The sequence below is a fragment of the Schistocerca cancellata genome, chromosome 1 (genome assembly GCF_023864275.1).
Source record: "Schistocerca cancellata isolate TAMUIC-IGC-003103 chromosome 1, iqSchCanc2.1, whole genome shotgun sequence".
Classification (NCBI taxonomy): domain Eukaryota; kingdom Metazoa; phylum Arthropoda; class Insecta; order Orthoptera; family Acrididae; genus Schistocerca; species Schistocerca cancellata.
The window spans coordinates 81,207,742-81,227,037 of NC_064626.1; the positions used below are offsets into that span (position 1 = coordinate 81,207,742).

The 19,296-nt window shown below is 40.7% G+C and overlaps 1 protein-coding gene across 1 annotated transcript in view; it reads right to left on the bottom strand.

Annotated features, from left to right (window-relative positions):
• Positions 1-19,296, bottom strand: part of LOC126176519 (baculoviral IAP repeat-containing protein 6) — a 329,968-nt gene that overhangs the window by 13,246 nt on the left and 297,426 nt on the right. Inside the window, exons 60-64 of the mRNA XM_049924030.1 lie at positions 16,237-16,423; positions 14,687-14,810; positions 7,477-7,615; positions 5,002-5,219; positions 762-1,001 (exon numbers count right to left, since the gene is read on the bottom strand). Of these exons, the coding sequence (XP_049779987.1) occupies positions 762-1,001; positions 5,002-5,219; positions 7,477-7,615; positions 14,687-14,810; positions 16,237-16,423 (908 nt within the window). The remainder of the gene's footprint in view (positions 1-761; positions 1,002-5,001; positions 5,220-7,476; positions 7,616-14,686; positions 14,811-16,236; positions 16,424-19,296) is intronic.

A 19,296-nucleotide genomic window follows, 5' to 3' on the forward strand; every position in this document is an offset into this window, starting at 1 on the left:
CAAAACAATTTTTAAAAAAAAGTCTACTGCACATTACGAGATCTGAACCCATAACCTCTACAATGTGAAGCTATTATTGTCTCCATTACACCATGCAACCAGACTACAAAATGTGGCTTTTTTAACCTTACTGAAAAACACGCAAAATTCTGAATTTTTTTTTTGTCAATTACTTGCAACATGGGTGAATGGCTGGGTACAGCACCATGTATTTGGTTTCAAAAAGTTGATGCCACTGCTGGGATTCTTTCCTTGTGATTTTAAAACTGAAGAGAGCATTCATCATCACGAAACTTGAGGCAAACTAAGAACTTCTATCCTGAGACACTGGCTTTCAACTCCAACATAAAAGTTTTTAAATAACTATGCCAATCTGCTATGCCTTTGACCTCTAATAATTCTCAAGAAAGCCCATTCTAACAAAGCAACATGACTTTTTGAATTAAATAATGTTGACATCGGGTTTTAAGAACATTGTTGTTGTTGTTGTTGTCTTCAGTCCTGAGACTGGTTTGATGCAGCTCTCCATGCTACTCTATCCTGTGCAAGCTTCTTCATCTCCCAGTACCTACTGCAACCTACATCCTTCTGAATCTGCTTAGTGTATTCATCTCTTGGTCTCTCTCTACGATTTTTACCCTCTACATTAGTACCTAAATAACCCTGCCTCCTTATGATTAAGCTTGCAATTCATCTGTCCATTTCAGAAAATTATTCCGTGATATGTGAAACAAAACTTTTTATGGAAATAGTATTATTACCTGTAGGAAACTTGATGTCTGCGCATTCCACTTTTCTTCAGGGCGCCCATGCCAAGTATTAAGAACACTCAGACACACTTTGCCATCATTGTATAGATTTGGATTAAACCTTATTGTGTGATGACCAGTGGTTTCCAGATTAATTAACATTGGTGAGTTTGGATAATCAGGAGGAAAGTAGACATCGAATTCAAAGCAGCCATTAGCATACGGTGTCTCTGCAGGGCCTGTTATCAGGACCTGTAAAATAAGCATTTCATACCACTATAATCAAGTTTTCATGATAAAAGACACACTTTCCTGTATTTTTGAGCATACAGAAGGATGTAAAGAAAATTGTACTTTGCCAGTGCAAGTTTCTACATGTCACACAGAAAAGTTCTGTTATTACATCATTTTAACTTTATTGCTGGACCAAAGTCAGCGCACCATAATGGAAGCACTAATGCTGTACCTCGCCTTCACATGCAGCTGTTTCAAGATATATTACTCTAACTGCACTTTGAACATAGGACAAGTCCGACAAATATTACTACTTCTGATCACCAGTGTCTCAATCAATTTTTAAAAAGAGAAGAAGAAAAGGATAGACAGGAAAAAATGGAGAGGTGGGGTGGGGGCAAATAGAAGGGGGTCAGGGGTTGTAAGGGTTTATTTTCAGTTTCAGTCACAAGTCTTTACTGTGAGCACAGTATTGTTGGAGGCACACGAATCTTTACCCTCGAGTGGGCACACCATTTGTCATAACACAGGTGGGTGCGCGGCGCACTTTGTACACACACATAGAATGGCTGTCTTTATGTCACAAAGGTAAACAATATGATCAAAACCACAGTTCAGTTTTAGTTTATTTAAACAACGAGAAAATAAACTTACGTAATATGTGCTAAACCACTGCTTTATTAAACAATAATGAAATAAATTTACACTATAACACTCTGTTGCCAAGAACAGGCAGTACAGAGTCAGTAATGACCCACTTGAAGCAGTGCAGTTGCATCAGATCCCAGCCAGCTGCTTGTTCAATCATTAATTATCTTGTAGACAACTGCCTCAATGTGGGATTATGTTGGTAGTTCGTAATCAGGGTAATATTTTTGCACGGATTGTACATTTTCTCTCACCTAACTCACTTTGTATTTTATATTACTGCTGCTCACTTGAACGTACAACAGCACAATTTATTGCTGTGTTATCTGAAGCAATAATGAAGAAATAGGTATGGGTTTGCAGTTGTGAAACAACAATGGAACCACGCAAAATCATTTTAGTTTTGGTTGGTGCACTTTATACATAGATGTGCCAGCTCAAGTGTTAAAACTGCATAGGGATAGTAAAACAATTCAAAGCCTAGCAGGAACTATCCCAGGTTATACTTAGAGAGTGACTATGTGTCAACTAATAAAGCGTAATTTAACAATAGATTACTACCTACCATAAAGATGACACTTCGAGTTACAGGCAGGCACAACGAAAAGACTGTTACACATTTAACTTTCACACAAATGCCTCTTCAGAAAAGTAAACACACACACACACACGCACGCACACACACACACACACACACACACACACACACACACACACACACACATTGCTACCATCTCTGGCATCTGAGACCGGAAAGCAACTGTCTTGTTGAATGGTTGCAGCAATCTGGAGGTGGCAGGTAAGGGGAAGGGATAACAGGGTATGGGGGGGGGGGGAATGGGAAAGGGATAGCATGATATGGATTGGGGAGGGCGGGGGGAAGGGGAGGTGGGGAAAGAGCTGTCTGGCAGAGTGTGCAAGGACTAGGAGAAGGCATGGAAAGTCTGCCACCAGGTGCAGCATCAGGAGGCTGCGGAGAGGGAGGGGACAGCGAGTGCAAAAGGAGAGGAGCAGTGAAGGGGAAAGGCAGGTGGATGCGTTGCCAGAGAGCTGTAAACAAAGATGTTAAGGGGATGTGAATAGGAAGGAGGCGATACACCAGAGTGGGCAAAAACTGTTTGGTGTGTGTGTGTGTGTGTGTGGGGGGGGGGGGGGGGGGGGGGGGGAGGATTCAGATGGTACGGGTTGTGAAACAGCCACTGATATCAAGCATATTATGTTCAGCTGTGTGTTGTGCCACTGGGTGGTCTATCTGTTCTTGGCCAGTTTGACAGTGGCCATTCATCCTGGTGGATACCTGGTTGGCATTCATACTGAATAAAAAGCTGTGCAATGATTGGAGCAGAACTGGTATATGACCTGGCTACTTTCACATGTGGTCCAACCTCCAATGGAACAGGATAAGCCGAGTGGGTGGACTGGGCAGTCTTGCACCTGGGTCTTCCACAGGGATATGATCCCTGTGGCAAGGGGTTAGGATTGCGAGTGGCATGGGGATGGACCGGAATGTTGTGGAGGTTTGATGGGTGATAGAACACCATTTTTTTTGGAGGAAAAATGGAAGGATCTTGGGTAGGATGTCCCTCATTTCAGAGAATGATGATAGCTAATCAAAGCCCTGATGAAGACTGGGCTTCATTCTTTCCACTCCGGAGTGGTACAAGGTGATGAAGGAAGCACTCCTTTGTAGCTGGTTCTTGGAGGTGTTGGAGGACTGGAGGTGTGTGCCAAAATGGCGTGGGAGATCTGTTTGCAGACTAGGTCTGATGGTTAGTGCCTGTATGTGAAAGCTCTACTGAGACCCTCAGCATACTCAGCAAGAGTGTCCTTATCAATGCAGATATGCCATCTCCAGATGGCCAGGCTGTACGGGAGGGATTTTTTGGTGTGGAAAAGATGACACCTGTTGAAATGTAGGTACTGTTGGTAGTTGGTGGGTTTAATGTGAACAGAGGAGTGGATGGAGCCATCAGGTAGGGTGGTCAATGTACAGGAAAGTGGCATTTTGGGTTGAGGAGGACCAGATGAAGCAGATGGGAGTAAAAGTGTTGAGGCTGTGAAGTAATGAGACTACACGATTTGTCGAGTTTGATAATGTCACCATGAAGAAACTGTTCTACCTGAAGTAGACATAAATATTCAGTTGTACATATGAAGTATTTGTTCATTAAATCACCATCTGTGAAGCAGTGCAAGGACTTTTGCTCAAAGTAATGCAGTTTTGTAGCTCACCCAAACGACACTCTTATTTTTCTTGCTCTTATTACTTTTCTTCAGAGAGGTTCCTTTTAGATTTTAAAATCTCTTTTACATGATAAGACAAGCTCAACTAAATTAAAGTATGATGGCAACTTGCATTCTACTGACAGTAATTTGTATACAATGTGGCCAGGTGGTTCAATAAACAGTCAACACAACATCTACGAACGACAAGATGAGACCCAGTAACTGAAGCCAGAGGTGCGTGACAATGAGAGACGGCACACACAGGTGGCACTTCACATACTTACCAGGGGATCCACTTTATTAAAATGTAATGGGTTCTTTTCCTTTAAGTTTCAATATACTATGAAGTGATTTATGAAGTGATTTCTCAATTACAGTAGATTTTGTCAGTTAAGATAGTGACAACATTATCCCATTCAGATATAAAACTTGTTCAGATAATTTAGTACCAGTAAATTACCAAAAGATAAAATGAAAGCCAAATAATTTATCATTAATAACAAGTTACAATATCAATTGTGACTTTTGACATCATTATTCATTAGGAGATTGACAGAATGTCTCTCACAGATGGTAATGTTAGTTGAGAAACAATTGTAAATACAATGGTACTGAAATTAATAGAATTAAGACAGGCAATTTTAAACCAATCAACAGAAATCAAAGTGATGGGCGAAAAATTTACTCAGACAGATAGCTAATTATTGCATAGAATGGTCAAGATAAGTTCTCCAATTAAACTTGTACAGCAATTAGAAGATTATGTAGAATTGGTGAAAGAAAGACTAGAGAATGAAGTGGAACATTTATACGTGATTACATCCATACAAGATAGTATACTGAGTGGAGGTATTAGAAAAGGAACTGTCCGACACAATGGGTAACTTGGAATCAATAACAAATGAAATGTTTGTGAAGGGTCATCAACGGCCCAAAATTTATTTACATTACAATGGAGAAATATCGTCAATATTGACTCATAACACATTTAGGTATACAAGTCAAATAGACATGGTGAAAATTGCCTTTTTTCTAACCAGATATACACAAAATGAACACTGAAAACTATTAACTTATTTAGAACACATTATTTCAACTTTACTGACATCTATCTAAGATACATATTTACAAATACCCAACATACCTTCATTATATCAAGCCTGTCGGTGTCGCAACGAACAAACACAGAACTGCTGTACGAAAGTGGGAGTGATGTAGACAGTGTCACTGTCTCTTGTGCCAGTCGCTTCATGCGAGCTGGGTGACTTCTTTCTCCAGCAGACCTCACATTCGATTCAAAATGGTATGAGACTACAAACTGATATCCTCCTTCGCTACTTTCTGTTATCATTTCATATGTATCTGTAACAAATAATGATATATGACGTATTTAATGAGATTATTTTTATCAAATTCCCACATCTTATATTAACTTCTAATGCATTTACTATGTACAGTTCAGTTCTAAATTTAGAAAAAAATTGGGAAACGGGAGAGAAGAATAGTGCTTAAGGAGACAATAAAGCGCACAAACTGTATTTATGAGTTTGCTTCTAAAACATAGTGAGCAACAGCCTAAGTTAGCAGTTTCAACAGAGGGAGCAACAGCCTAAGTTAGCACTTTATCATATCAAAAGAAAATTCAATAAAGAACACTATAATTATGAGACAGAACTGGTGGCCAGTACTTACATTTCGGAAGCAAAATATGCAGAATTCCTGATAAATATATGAAAAAGTGACACACTACCTAGCTTTCAGAACTAGTAGTCCCTTCGAGAGGGAGGGAGGGGGGGGAGAGAAAGGGGGGGCAGGATAGTTACAAAGGGCGGCAGACCCTAGGATGTGGGATACACTCACCAGTGGTGAGAATCTCCACTGACACTAGACACAAGAAACTCAGCCAATCTTCCTTTTTAAGCATACTACTCAAAATGAGAACAGTTCTATGAATTACAGTAACAGATGTGTGTTCTGGTTAACTCCCAATAACAGGCATTAAATAAGATTTGCAGAACACCAAGTGAAGTGTTTCGTTGTTAGAGAGAATTGATGAAATTTTGTGTCATAAAAGATAAAAACAGGAACAATGAAGAATTTTCCAAATTGCTAACAAAGTTCACTGCACTGGTTCATTAATTTATGCTATAATTATTAAATGGGACAAGCAGTAAACAAAAATAAGTAACATGGAACCGTATCTAAACAGCTAACTCCAGTGCAAGAGAAACTTAGGTTAAAGTTAAATGCATATTTAGTATCTTTTCAGGAGTTAGTCGCATTGCCAACTTTAACTCCTAACTATCTTTATAAATGCTATCACAGATCTCCGACACTTGACCACTGTGTTCCTCACGAGTGGTTACTAGCTTCTTCTAGTAGCCATGATCCACAGGAGGAATATACTTTGTGTGTGGGGGGGGGGGGGGGGGTGCTCGAGATCTGCCCCCTCTCCCTTGCTCATGGCATGAATTCTTGAGTTTAGCGCATCATGGTTTATATTTGCAAATGCAGAATGGCATCCTGTTGTAGATTTCTTCAAATTAGCAATAACAAATGGAAAAAGTGATGCTGTACTGAAGAGTGTAAAGTAGCAAACTCTTCAATTTAATTTATTCTATGTCACGCCAGTTTACAGCTAAGCCAGTGGCTGCCTTCTTGCAGTTTACCATGGTGTCTTCAAAAAATTTTATAGACAAAAAATCGTTATAATTCATTTTATCTACTGCTAACTGGTCCTTTGTTTTGCAGTAATGGATTACATTGTAACAGAGTTTGTTGGAGTTATTTGGCAGATAGCTGCATCCAGGTATGAAAAACTGCAAGCCAATAATACCCACTTTAATTGCAGAACTTTGTAGCAGCTTCATCATTGTTATTTTGGTTTCGATTCTGATCAGTACATGAGTCTAAGTCAGAATATACTTGTGGTCTTTTGAATTATTTGTTATGTGCTGTTTTAGGCATGTAGCTGCTTCTTGTGGCATCAAAGAACCTTCTGTTTCTGGCCTCATATACATAAACCCTTTGTTGTTATCAAAATCATCACAGCGAAAGTTGTATACATAAAATTTCCATTTATCACATGAATTTGATTTTGTTAGCTTTATGCTATGTACGGGTGTTACTAAGATGCAATGCTCACATAAAATCAGTATTGAGAATGCTAAATGTAACACTTGAGATTAAATACGAAGAAGCAAATGTCATGGAAATACAAGTAAGAAAATTGGAGTTAGTCGCTTTGTCCTCCGAAAGCTGAAACATAACATTCAGTTGCTCTGCAAAGAGTTGTCACCTATCCATGCAAGAATTAATGAATGAAGCCAAATATTGTGACCACAAACGTAGAAATATTATAAACAATGGAGTTCATCAGTTTGGCCTCTGGGTGGCACAAATATCTCTTTGCTTTGGTCAATGTATCAGCTTTAGACCATCTGCTGATCAGATGTTCTCCTCTGTCTGACCTTCCTTGGAATGATACAGTAGAGACCTGCATACCCCCCCCCCCCCCTCTCATTCATTCTCTCTCTCTCTCTCTCTCTCTCTCTCTCTCTCTCTCTCAAGATTGGTTAGTACCAGACTACTGGGGCCACAATATATGTTAAACACATACCAAATTGCAATCTCCTCATTACTTCAAGGTACCTCTCCTCATGGGACCTTAAAGGAAGGTCTATATTACTTAAATGAGGCCCTTCTCTTACAACAGAACTCTCTTGGCCATCTTCCATTGTCAGTCTGTCTGTTGCAGCCTGAAAAACAGAAATAGACAATAATTACAAAAATGTTATGCATAATAAAGAAATTTTTGATGACCACTACTTCTGTAGGCTTTTATTTTTAAAGTTGCTATCCCACCAATAATCTACTACAAACGGAAACATTCTTGGTCATTATATTTCACTTGCAAGCAGTCATTCCTATCTTAAATACACTGAAGTACCAAAGAAACTGGTATAGGAATGCGTACTCCAATACAGTGATACGTAAACACACAGAATACGCCACTGTGGTCGGCAACACTTATATAAAACAACAAGTGTCTGGTGCAGTTGTTAGATCGGTTACTGCTGCTACAATGGCAGGTTATCAGGATTTACGTGAGTCTAAACGTGGTGTTACAGTTGGCACACAAGCGATCAGACACAGAATCTCTGAGGTAGTGATGAAGTGGGAATTTTTCCATACAATCAATTTCACAAGTGTACTGTGAATATCAGGAATCCAACACATCAAATCTCCGACATCACTGCGGCCGGAAAAAGATCCTGCAAGAATGGGACCAACGATGACTTAAGTCATTCAATGTGACAGAAATGCAACCCTTCCACAGATTGCTGCAGATTTCAATGCTGGGCCATCAACAAGTGTCAGCGCGTGAACTATTCAACGAAACATCATCAATATGGGATTTCAGAACCAAAGGCCCGCTCGTGTATCCATGATGACTGCAAGACACAAAGCTTTACGCCTCACCTGGGCCCGTCAACACAGACACTGGATTATTGATGACTGGAAACATGTTGACTGGTCGGACGAGTCTAGTTTCAAATTGTATTGAGTGGATCGACATGTATGGGTATGGAGAAAATCTCATGAATCCATGGACCCTGCACACTGGTGGGGGACTGTTCCATGCTGGTAGAGGCTCTGTAATGGTATAGGGTATGTGCAGTTGGAGTGATATGGGAACTCTGATATGTCTAGATACGACTCAGGCAAGTAACATGTCTGATCACCTGCATCTATTCATATCCATTGTGCATTCTGATGGACTTGGTCTATTCTAGCAGGACAATGTGACACCCCATACGTCCGAAATTGCTAAGATTGGCTCCAGGAACACTCTTCTGAGTTTAAACACTTCCGCTGGCCTCCCAGCTCCCCAGACATGATCATCATTGAACTTATCTGGGACGCCTTGCAACGTACTGTTCAAAAAAGATCCCCACCCCTCGTACTCTTACAGATTTATGGGCAGCCCTGCAGGATTGATGGTGTTGGTTCCCTCCAGCATTACTTCACACATTAGTTGAGTCCATGCCACGTTGGGTTGCGGCACCGCATGCTTGCGTGGGTCTACACGATATTAGGCAGGTGTACCAGTATCTTTGGCTCTTCAGTGTAATTTGCTGTTCCACTATGAATAAACTGCTAAGATATCCAAAGATGAACAAAATGGTAACGAAGACTGACATTTCAAATTTAAGAGGAGTCTGTGCAGAGTAATAATGTGGCTCACACTGTTAACGTAGAAGATTACTAAAACAATGTTTATAATCAGTTACAAGGAAACCTTCAACACCTTGTCTATCTGTCAAATAAGACTAAGTACACTGTTTCAGATAGTATACTCGCAGAATAACATCCCTCTTCCTCCACATTCTTCTTCACTTGAAGGCTTGTGGATTCTTTTAACCTACAAATGATGATAATAATAAAGCATTTGTATTAATTTTTTTTTACTTTTTTTGGAATCATTTCAGGCTGTGGCAGTTATTCTAAGATTTAGTTCAAATTCAATACTTTGGTATAAACATACCTTTCAACACTATCCTTGAGATAAATGATACCACAGCAAGGCAAAGCCACTGAAAAGGTGTCTTTATTGTGATTAAGTATTCAACGACAAAGAAAAATCATTTTTCCCCTCTTGTATCAAATTTTTTTAAGGTTCGAATTCAATTTTAGCTTCTCCAGTTTCACCCTAATATTCAATAATAGCTTAGTCCATAATTTTCTATCCATTCTATTCCCTTCCCAGTGGAATTACATCTAGGGAATGGCAGCCAAAAAGTATTCTTTTTACTAACTTTTGCTGGTTAACTGTGCCAGCACCTGGTGAAAATTATCACATTATTTTCTTATAAATCTCGAAACTCATCAAGAAAAATTTACATTAATAAGTAAAATACCTAGTATTAAAGGATGTGCAACCAGAGACGATATATTCACATGAGGGTTTATGCTCAGTACTTTGAGCTCAATTCATATTGAGACCAAATTTAAAACACACACATTTAATAATCTTCGTCTGGTTTGGAAACTGCGTCCTAGGCTCAACAACGGCAACAAATGTTTCAATTTGTGTGTCATTTAGAAGAATACTGTCATTAAGTGATTTCTGCAAATATGTAGAACACAAGCTAATGTTTTTGTTATTAAATAGCCTACACAACGAAAATAAAAACCCATTTACATATTTATACTTTTGCACATTTAGCCGACTCACTTGGATTACAATAGTTTTCTATGATTAAATTTGTAATTAACCAAATGTATTATTAACTGAAGTCATGTTTGCTATTTATACTTTTTCAAACAATGGAAAATCCAGGATGGAATGTCAGTGTGGTTTCAGCTCTCTGAGACTGCAGATGTGTGTGCAAGTTGCATTTACGTGAGCGCGCGCGCGCGCGCGCGTGTGTGTGTGTGTGTGTGTGTGTGTGTGTGTGGGCGCGCGCGCGTGCGTGTGTGTGTGTGTATTGCTCACAAAAGCCTTGATGGCCGAAAGCTTTAATTGTGTGAATCTTTTTGTTGTACCTATCGCGACCCAGCATCTCTGCTATATTGTTACTGACACTTTTTCAGTTGATGCTGGAGATTCATCACTCCAAAATATAAAACTACATGGTACAACACGAGATACTTCAAAGTCAGTCCTCCTCCTCCTCCTACATCCCTGTAATCCTCACAACACATATGTCCCTCTCAGTCTGTCCCATCTTTTCAACATCCCCAATCAATCCCTCCTTCCTTCTGACGGTAGTGCACAACCAAGTCCCACAGCTAGGAATAGTATTTTAACTTTTAAGTGTTTCTATCAGTAGTACCTGGAATTTGGCCTCCAAAATGTAAGATCTGGCCAACCATTCTGTTAATTTGTATTAACAATTCTTTCAGCTGATTTTTCCCATTGATACTATTAATAACTTCAGACTGCCCTTAGCATGAATAGTGAGTAATCCAACCATATAACGACTTTAATTTTTAAGTAATGGAAAATCCAGGATAGAATGTATCTTATGGAAAGGATACTTGCTACTCAGCATATAACTGACATGCTGAGTCGCAGATATGTACAACAAAAAGACTACCATAAAGTGAGCTTTTGGCCAACAAGGCCTTCAACGGAAATATACAACACACACACACACACACACACACACACACACACACACACACACACACACACACACAAAACCATAGTTTCTGGCAGTTGAGGCCAGAATGCGAGCAGCAGAACATGATGGGAGAGGCAACTGGGCGATGGGGGTAAGAAGGAAGTTGGGGCATGGAGGTGGACGGTTAGCAGGGTAGGGGTGGGGGACGGAAAAGTGCTGCTTGTGGGAGCATACAGGGATGAAGTGGAGAGAGGGTAGGGCAGCTAGGTGCAGTCAGAAGGGAGAGGGCAGGCAGCGGAGGGGGTGGGGGTGGGGAAAATGGAAAGAGAGAAGTAAACGGACTGTGGGTGCATTGGTGGAATAGAGGGCAACATAGTGCTGGAATGAGAACAGGAAAAGGGCTACATGGGTAAGGACAACGACTAATGGAGGTTGAGGCCTGGAGGGTTACGGGAACATAGGATACACTGCAGGGAGATTTCCCACCTGCGAAATTCAGGAAAGCTGGTGTTGGTGGGACAGATTCAGATGGCACAGGATGTGAAACAGTCACTGAAATGAAGAACATCATGTTGGGCAGCATGCTCAGCAATGGGGTGGTCCAGTTGTTTCTTGGAAACAGTTTGTCAATGGCCATTCATAGGGACTATATCACTGTGGAATATCACTGTGGGAGGGGAGGGAAGGATAATTAATAGGACATTTTGTTGTGCTGGCAGAAGAGCCAACACCGTGTTACTAGAGGAGGCCGAAGTGCACGTTTTAGCTCACACAGGCTGGTGTGAGGAGGGAAGGACTATACTGACGTGAGGTCTGGAACATGACAAGGAATGAGAATGCAGAAAGCGGACGTAATTAGTTTCATACTTAACTTTAATCCATTAATGATGAATGTCGCTCTTGACGGTACATGATTCACAATATTATCTGTTCAGATTATAGTAACTGAATATGGCGCCTTGCTAGGTTGTAGCAAATGACGTAGCTGAAGGCTATGCTAAACTGTCGTCTCGGCAAATGAGAGCGTATGTAGACAGTGAACCATCGCTAGCAAAGTCACCTGTCCAACTGGGGCGAGTGCTAGGGAACCGCCCTAGACTTGACCTGCCGTGTGGCGGCGCTCGGTCTGCAATCACTGATAGTGGTGACACGCGGGTCCGACATATACTAACGGATCACGGCCGATTTAAAGGCTACCACCTAGCAAGTGTGGTGTCTGGCGGTGACACCACACATTTAGCATTTCGGGGCACAATGAGAGGTAGCCGAAAACCTGCCAGACTCCAGTCATGGGTGGCACTGAGTCACGAGGAGACTGCTCCTCTGTGGCTGGATGGTGGGATGTTGGGAGGTGGTGGGTGACTGGAGAGATAAGCCATGGGAGATCTGTTTGTGTAAAAGTGAGACCTGCAGTATATTGCCACTGCAGACGCAACAGCCAGGCTGTTGGAAGGGACTTCTCGGTATAAAATGGGTGGCAGCTGCCAGGGTGATGGTACTGCTGGTGGTTGGTGAGTCTGATATGGACGGAGGTACTGATGTAGCCGTCTTTGAGGTGGAAGTCAACATCAGGAAGGAGGCTTGTTGCGTTGAGTAGGACCAGGTGAAGTTAATGGGGGAGAAGCTGTTGAGGTTCTGGGCAAATGTGGATAGAGTGGCCTCACCCTTGATCCAGATCACAAAGATTTCATCAATGAATCTGAACCAGGTGAGTGGTTTGGGATTCTGGGTGTTTTAGGGAGGATTCCTCTAGCGAGCCCATGAATAAGTTGGCTCAGGATAGTGCCATGCAGGTCCCCATAGCCGTACCCTGATCTGTTTGTTCAATAGCAGTAAGGCCATGGGCATTAGGAATGTGAATGTAAAGGGAGGTGGCATCAATAGTGAGATGCTGCGTAGCATATGGTAAACGAATAGGAATTGTGAAGAGTCGGTGGGGGAAATGGTTGGTATCTTTTATATAGGAGGGTAGTTTGCAGGTAATATGGAGTTGGCTTACAAGATCTGAGATTCACTTGGTCCCACTCAACCCAACAACCCACCTTCCTCGATGGTTGGTTGGTTCAAACTGAGAGGGGACTAAATAGCAAGGTCACCGGTCCCATTGGGTTAGGGAAGGATAGGGAAGGAAGTCGGCTGTGCTCTTTCACATGAACCATCCCGGTATTTATCTGAAGTGATTTAGGGAAATCACGAAAAACCTTAATCAGGATGGCCAGATGCGTGGTTGAACCACTGTCCTCCCAATTGTGAATTCAGTGTGCTAACCAATGCCACCTCACTCAGTAAATTCCTCAATGTTGACCTCTGCCTCAGAGATGGCTACATCAGTACCTCCATTCATATCAAGCCTATCAACCACCAACATCACTTTCATTTTGACAGCTGCCACCAAGAATTCTCTGCCATACAGCTTAGCCACCTGTGACCATCACATCTGCAGTGACAATCAATCCCTCTTGAAATATACCGAAGGTCTCACTGAGGCTTTCACATACAGTAATTACCCTCCCAACCTTGTACAAAAACATATCTCTTGTGCCTTATCTCTCCAGTCACCCACTACCTCCCAAAGTCCCACTGTGCACCCACAGAGGAGCAGTCTCCTCGTGACTCAATACCACCCAGGACTGGAGCAACTAAATCACATTCTCCACCAGAATTTCAAATAGCTCGTGTTGTGCCCCAAAATGAGATATGTCCTACCCACTATCCGTCCCACCCCTCCCACAGTGGAATTCCGCCACCCACTGAACCCACACAGTATCCTCGTCCATTTGTACACAAGCCCTGCTCCCAACCCTTTGCCTCATGGCTCGTATCCACGTAATACACCTAGGCGTTCTTCCTTTCAATAACTGCTTCACAGCCTGTGCCATCTAGATTCTTTCCAGCGACACCAGCTTTTCTGAATCACACAGGAGGGAACTCTCCCCCCAAAATATCCTACATTCCTGTAACCCTCCTGGTCTCAACCTTCTTTAGTCACTGTCCTTATCCATCTACCCTTCCCTGTTCATGGGAACAGGGAAGCACTACGTTGCCCTCTATTCCACCACCCTGCTCACTGTGTTTTTACTTCCCTTTTTTTCTGCTACCCCTCCCCCTAACCTTCCGACTGCACCTACCCTCTCTCCACCGCATTCCTGTATGCCCCACAAGTTGCATTTTACATCCCTAACCCTCACCCTGCTATCCTTCCCCCTCCCTGCTGCCTCCTCCTCCTTACCCCATTGCCCAGTTGGCTCTCCCATCATAAACTGCTGCTCACGGTCTGGCCTTAACAGTCAGACACTGTGTGTGTGTGTGTGTGTGTGTGTGTGTGTGTGTGTGTGTAGGTTTGTAGGTTTTGTCTATTTCCTATCTGCGTCTCAGAATCTCCATTTTAACTATTACATCTTTATCAGTTATACTCTTCAAAGAAATGTGTGCTCAAAATACATCTGATATGGGACAAAACGTTCAGCATTGCCATCTGCATGCATGACTGAAGGGGTTGTAGATAAAATGAAGCAAGAGTTTTGTCTCAGGAGTTGTTGATCATTCAATAGTGCTTAAGACTGTGACATTACTTCAAAGGACAACTATGCAAATCCAAATCATAAATCAAAGACTGATGACATCAAGTAATCTAAAACATTCATTCCTTAGAAATATATATGATGATGAAAATTGTATGTATGATCAACAGTGGCATACCTGTACAATATTAGCAGTTTCTTGAATGTCTGGAATTAAAAGTGCAAGACCTTCATCCTGTTCAACTTCTTCCTGCAGTTTTGCGTTACTTCGAGATTTTCCATTACCTTTTGATTTATTGAGCCTTTAAAATATAAAAATATTGAAAATGTAAATCAAACAGTAGTTAAAAGAAACAATATGCGGCAAAAATATCACAAGAGAGAGATGACAATCTACAAAGCAGGTGACTCTGAAACAACCTGCAAAGCAGGTGTCTCACAAAATAAATTACATATTAACTCCATCACTTTCATACAGTCCTGAGAGAATTTTACAGTGTCTCCTACTATTACAGTATTTGTAGCGTCCTAGTTGGGTCGAACAAGGGATGTCTCCCTTTGTTCCTACCATATACAAGGACATCTATACTATACGGAGAGGGAAGTGGGTGCAACTCTAATTACCCTTGCAAGAAACTTCTCTCGATTTCACAGACAAGTTTCAGTTGTTTCATAGCAGCATCCACAGAGAAATATTTGACTTCAACTGTTCATAAAGATATGTTTAACTGAATAAAACTAAAAGGTATTATCATATTAATCCTGAATATCACAGATTGTGCACCAAAATATGTAAGGTTGAGAAGCCAGTAACCAGTAAAATCAGAAATAAAGTAAATATTATATATAAATCTTAATGGAAGCAGTGATTGAAATAGCATTAAGAACGACTATAATTCTGCTACACAATGTTTATTATCTTTGTCAACAGTAGCATAATAAGCAGAATGTTGAAAATGTTGGCAAAAATGTGGAAGGTATTAGGAATTCCCTTATAAGACCGAAATTTATAAGAACACTATCTTCACAGAGACCATTACATTTTACACAGAATATATAACTGACTTCACTCCTTTACATTGATCTGTGTTACCTGAGCACAGGCATTACATAAAAATAATGGTTTATCCAATATGAACTATAATAATTCATGCTTTGTGGAACATTGACACTATCAATATTTTTGAGATTTCAGCAATGCAATCACAGCTATAATTGGAAAGAAGATAGTTTAAAAATAAATGGTACATAGGTGTTACCACTGAATAAACTTTAACTGTCACATAACTAAATGGGAAAACAAAAAATGACCAACAATCAAACTACAGCACCTGTATTATAAAGGAAGCTACGAGCTATGATAGCCCACCAGTCTTTGTCAATAGTTGTTAAATGTGCCAATAAAATGTTGTGCAGTACGAAGCAACACATCTGAAAAATTATTCTTTCAATAACAGTTCAATATACAGTCTTAAGAGCATTAAGTTGGTTATAGTTTCCCCACATTTGATAAACAATAAATAATTCGCTACTTACAAGATAGGAAAGGAATCATTGCACAATAGATCTTAAAAACAAAAGAACCACTATTACTTCATCAATCATACATAAATGGATGCCACTAATTTCTTCCACATTTGTAAACTTGCTTTTTTTTCATGTATGGCAAATGTTTTATTTAGTAGCTCATTCATAAATTAATGATAAACTAAGAGAGCAGTTACTAACTTCAGACGAGAGGCATATGTGTCGACACAAGTACGCATCTTGGTAAGGAGGCAGACGACAGAGAGGTCATCATGCTGTCCGCCATCATGCGGCAGCAGCAGTGTCACCAGCTGAGGGCTCAGGGCCATGGCACGCAGAAGCTGTAGCACTGCACGGTACAACGGAATATGTCGCGCCATGTCCAACACTGAAACATATTAAAAACCATTTATAGGTAGCTGAACATCAGCAACAATAACAATGCTCAATCCCAACACTATCACAAAAAATACCTATACCATTTGTCATACGATGCACATAATCCACACACACCAAGTTCAATAACTCTTCACTCATTACCACAAGGATATTGGAATTTTAATAACATAACCAACACAGCAGAAGAAATTTTCCTTGATGGTTTCCACACCAATGCCCTAGCAATGTATTTGGCAGAACCAGAGAGACACACACACACACACACACTCGCAAAGTAAAGGGAGGGGGCACTGACGCATTACTTCATAAAATTCTTGTTTCACACAACTGTGTCAAGGTATAAATAATAAAAATGTTCTCGGATTGAAAGTCCAATTACTTGGTGGGGGTGTCTCCTTACACTGTTCTGTATGGAGATTTAAATATTTACTGTTCTGTAACTAGGGCCCTAATATTTGCCTTTTCATGTACATTTTGCCATTGGGAAAAGGAAGATAGTAGCTTAAGCTGCATCAACATGTATGCCCCCCTCCCATTCCGTCGCACGCACGCACGCACGCACACACACACACACACACACACACACACACACACACACACACACACACACACACACAGAGAGAGAGAGAGAGAGAGAGAGAGAGATGTGCTTGGATGACTCAGCTGACAGAGTATTGCTGCAAAAAGCTGAAATACAAGATGATGTAAATATAATGAAAAATCAACAATTTCTCAGTAGTCATACTAAACCAATGAGTACTACACTTCACAGCCCCTCCCCCGTATCAACACTGTACCAGGTGTCTCAAAAATAATATTGGAGTTTTAAGGCTTTGTAGCATTTATTACATGCAACTTACAGTTATAAATAATACAGCAACTGAAAGAGGAACTCAAACAGTTTTGTTCATATATATCTGTGTGCACGCACTATTTCCTATATCTTCTGTTAAAAAGGGCTAAGCATACAGATGGACACAAGTGAACAGAAAGCTTTTTGTGTTTTACAGTTTACAAGGACTGAATCTGATGTTACAATGCAATGTGGAAATGCCATTACACACAATGTGCACATCTTAGGGTCAGCAAATCCCCATGAGATGGTAAGCTGCAACTGGATTGGCCACAAGGGACCGAATGACCATGCTTTGCATGGTCTCCATGTTCATCCAGTCTGACACCATATAATGTTTACCTTTGGGGGTTTCATAAAGTATCACGTATATGTGCCTCTGCTACCAGCTGGTCTACCAGACTTCAGAAACACTGAATGAAGCAGCTTTTGCATCAATTACACCACACACACTGATCAAGGTTTGAGAAGACCTTGCTTACTGACTCAATGTTTACCTTGTACAGAGAAACTGTTTTAGTTACTCTTTCATTTGATATATTATTTATAACTGTAAGTTAACTCTTATAGTGCCAAATACGATCTAATTGGATTGCGTGGTACGTGTGAAAAGTGCCAGGTACGATCTAATCATACTGCCATTTTTGCGCACTTTTCTTTCAAACTAAGGCACAGATCGTGGTTTATCGATGTCGTGAAGACAAATAAAGGTCGAAAGATAGTCTTCAAGTACTTCGTTTCGATTGTCGATGCCAATAATTGATATTTTCAAGTTCCAAACACAAGGTTGTTTTTCATTCGTTTTGAAGGTAATATGGCGCCGCCAAGCAAGAAGTCTCATTTGAGTGTGATGTATACCGCGGAAAGTAAAAGTGAGAACGATTTTACAGGTTTTTCAGACAGTGGATCAATTTGCTGAAATAGGAAGTGTGGAGTTGGACAATCCTGCTCCTCATCGCTTCACGTTTTTGGAATTACCAGGCCCCAAACATGTACCAATAAATGCTGCGCCAATTGATTTTTTAATCCCCCCCCCCCCCGTGCAAATGTTGATGATAATGGCAACAGAAAGAAACAGGTATGCTTGGCTATTTCTCGAATCAAACGTAAACTTATCAGTGAACTCTCGTGTGAGAAAGTGGTACCCTACTTCAGTACCAGAAATGAGGGCTTTTGTGGCAGTAATACTAAATATGGGACTCATAAAGAAATCGACAATTTTTAGTTACTGGTCCACAGACGAAAATATGGGAACTCCATGGTTTTCCCGAATGTTTTGCTCCCAAAATTTTTCCACTTGACAGACAATACAAAATTACACGCTCCTGGGCATCCAGCGAAGAACCCCACTGCAAAGTTTGATATTATGCTGAACATTGCCAATAATGTGTTTCGTCACCATTATATGCCTCATCAACAGCGAGTGTTGACGAAAGTCTTGTTGGCTGTAAAACTCATTCTCAATTCATCCAGTATCTCCCTAATAAACATCACCACAGACGAGGTGTAATGTTCTGGATGCTATAAGATTCTGTGGTGAACTACTGCCATTGATTTTATGTGTACCGTGGAGCAAGATGTGAAGCTGACAAAGTGGAGGTAAAAGAGCACGGATTATGCCATGTAGTTATTACAAAATTATTTGCTCTTGGTAATTATATGAACAAGGGGTACCACATTTTCTGTGGTACCACATTTTCTGTGACATTTTTTCACATCAATTCCAGTAGTGGAAAAACTGTATTCCATGGGGGCCTTCCTCACTGGCACAATACAGAGGAATAGAAAATTTCTCCCACCTAATCTTCTTTCCAAATTTGACAATGGGCATGTCAATTTCTTTAGAAAGGCCTTTGTGCTCCTATGGGGCTTCAGGAAAAAGAAGTCACAGAAAAATCCAGTTCTGTTGATCAGTTCCTCCTCTACTACAACAGTGTCAGAGAGAAGTATTTTCAAATGACAACCTTTGAAGAAACTTGATGTCATATTTCAATATAATAAATACATGG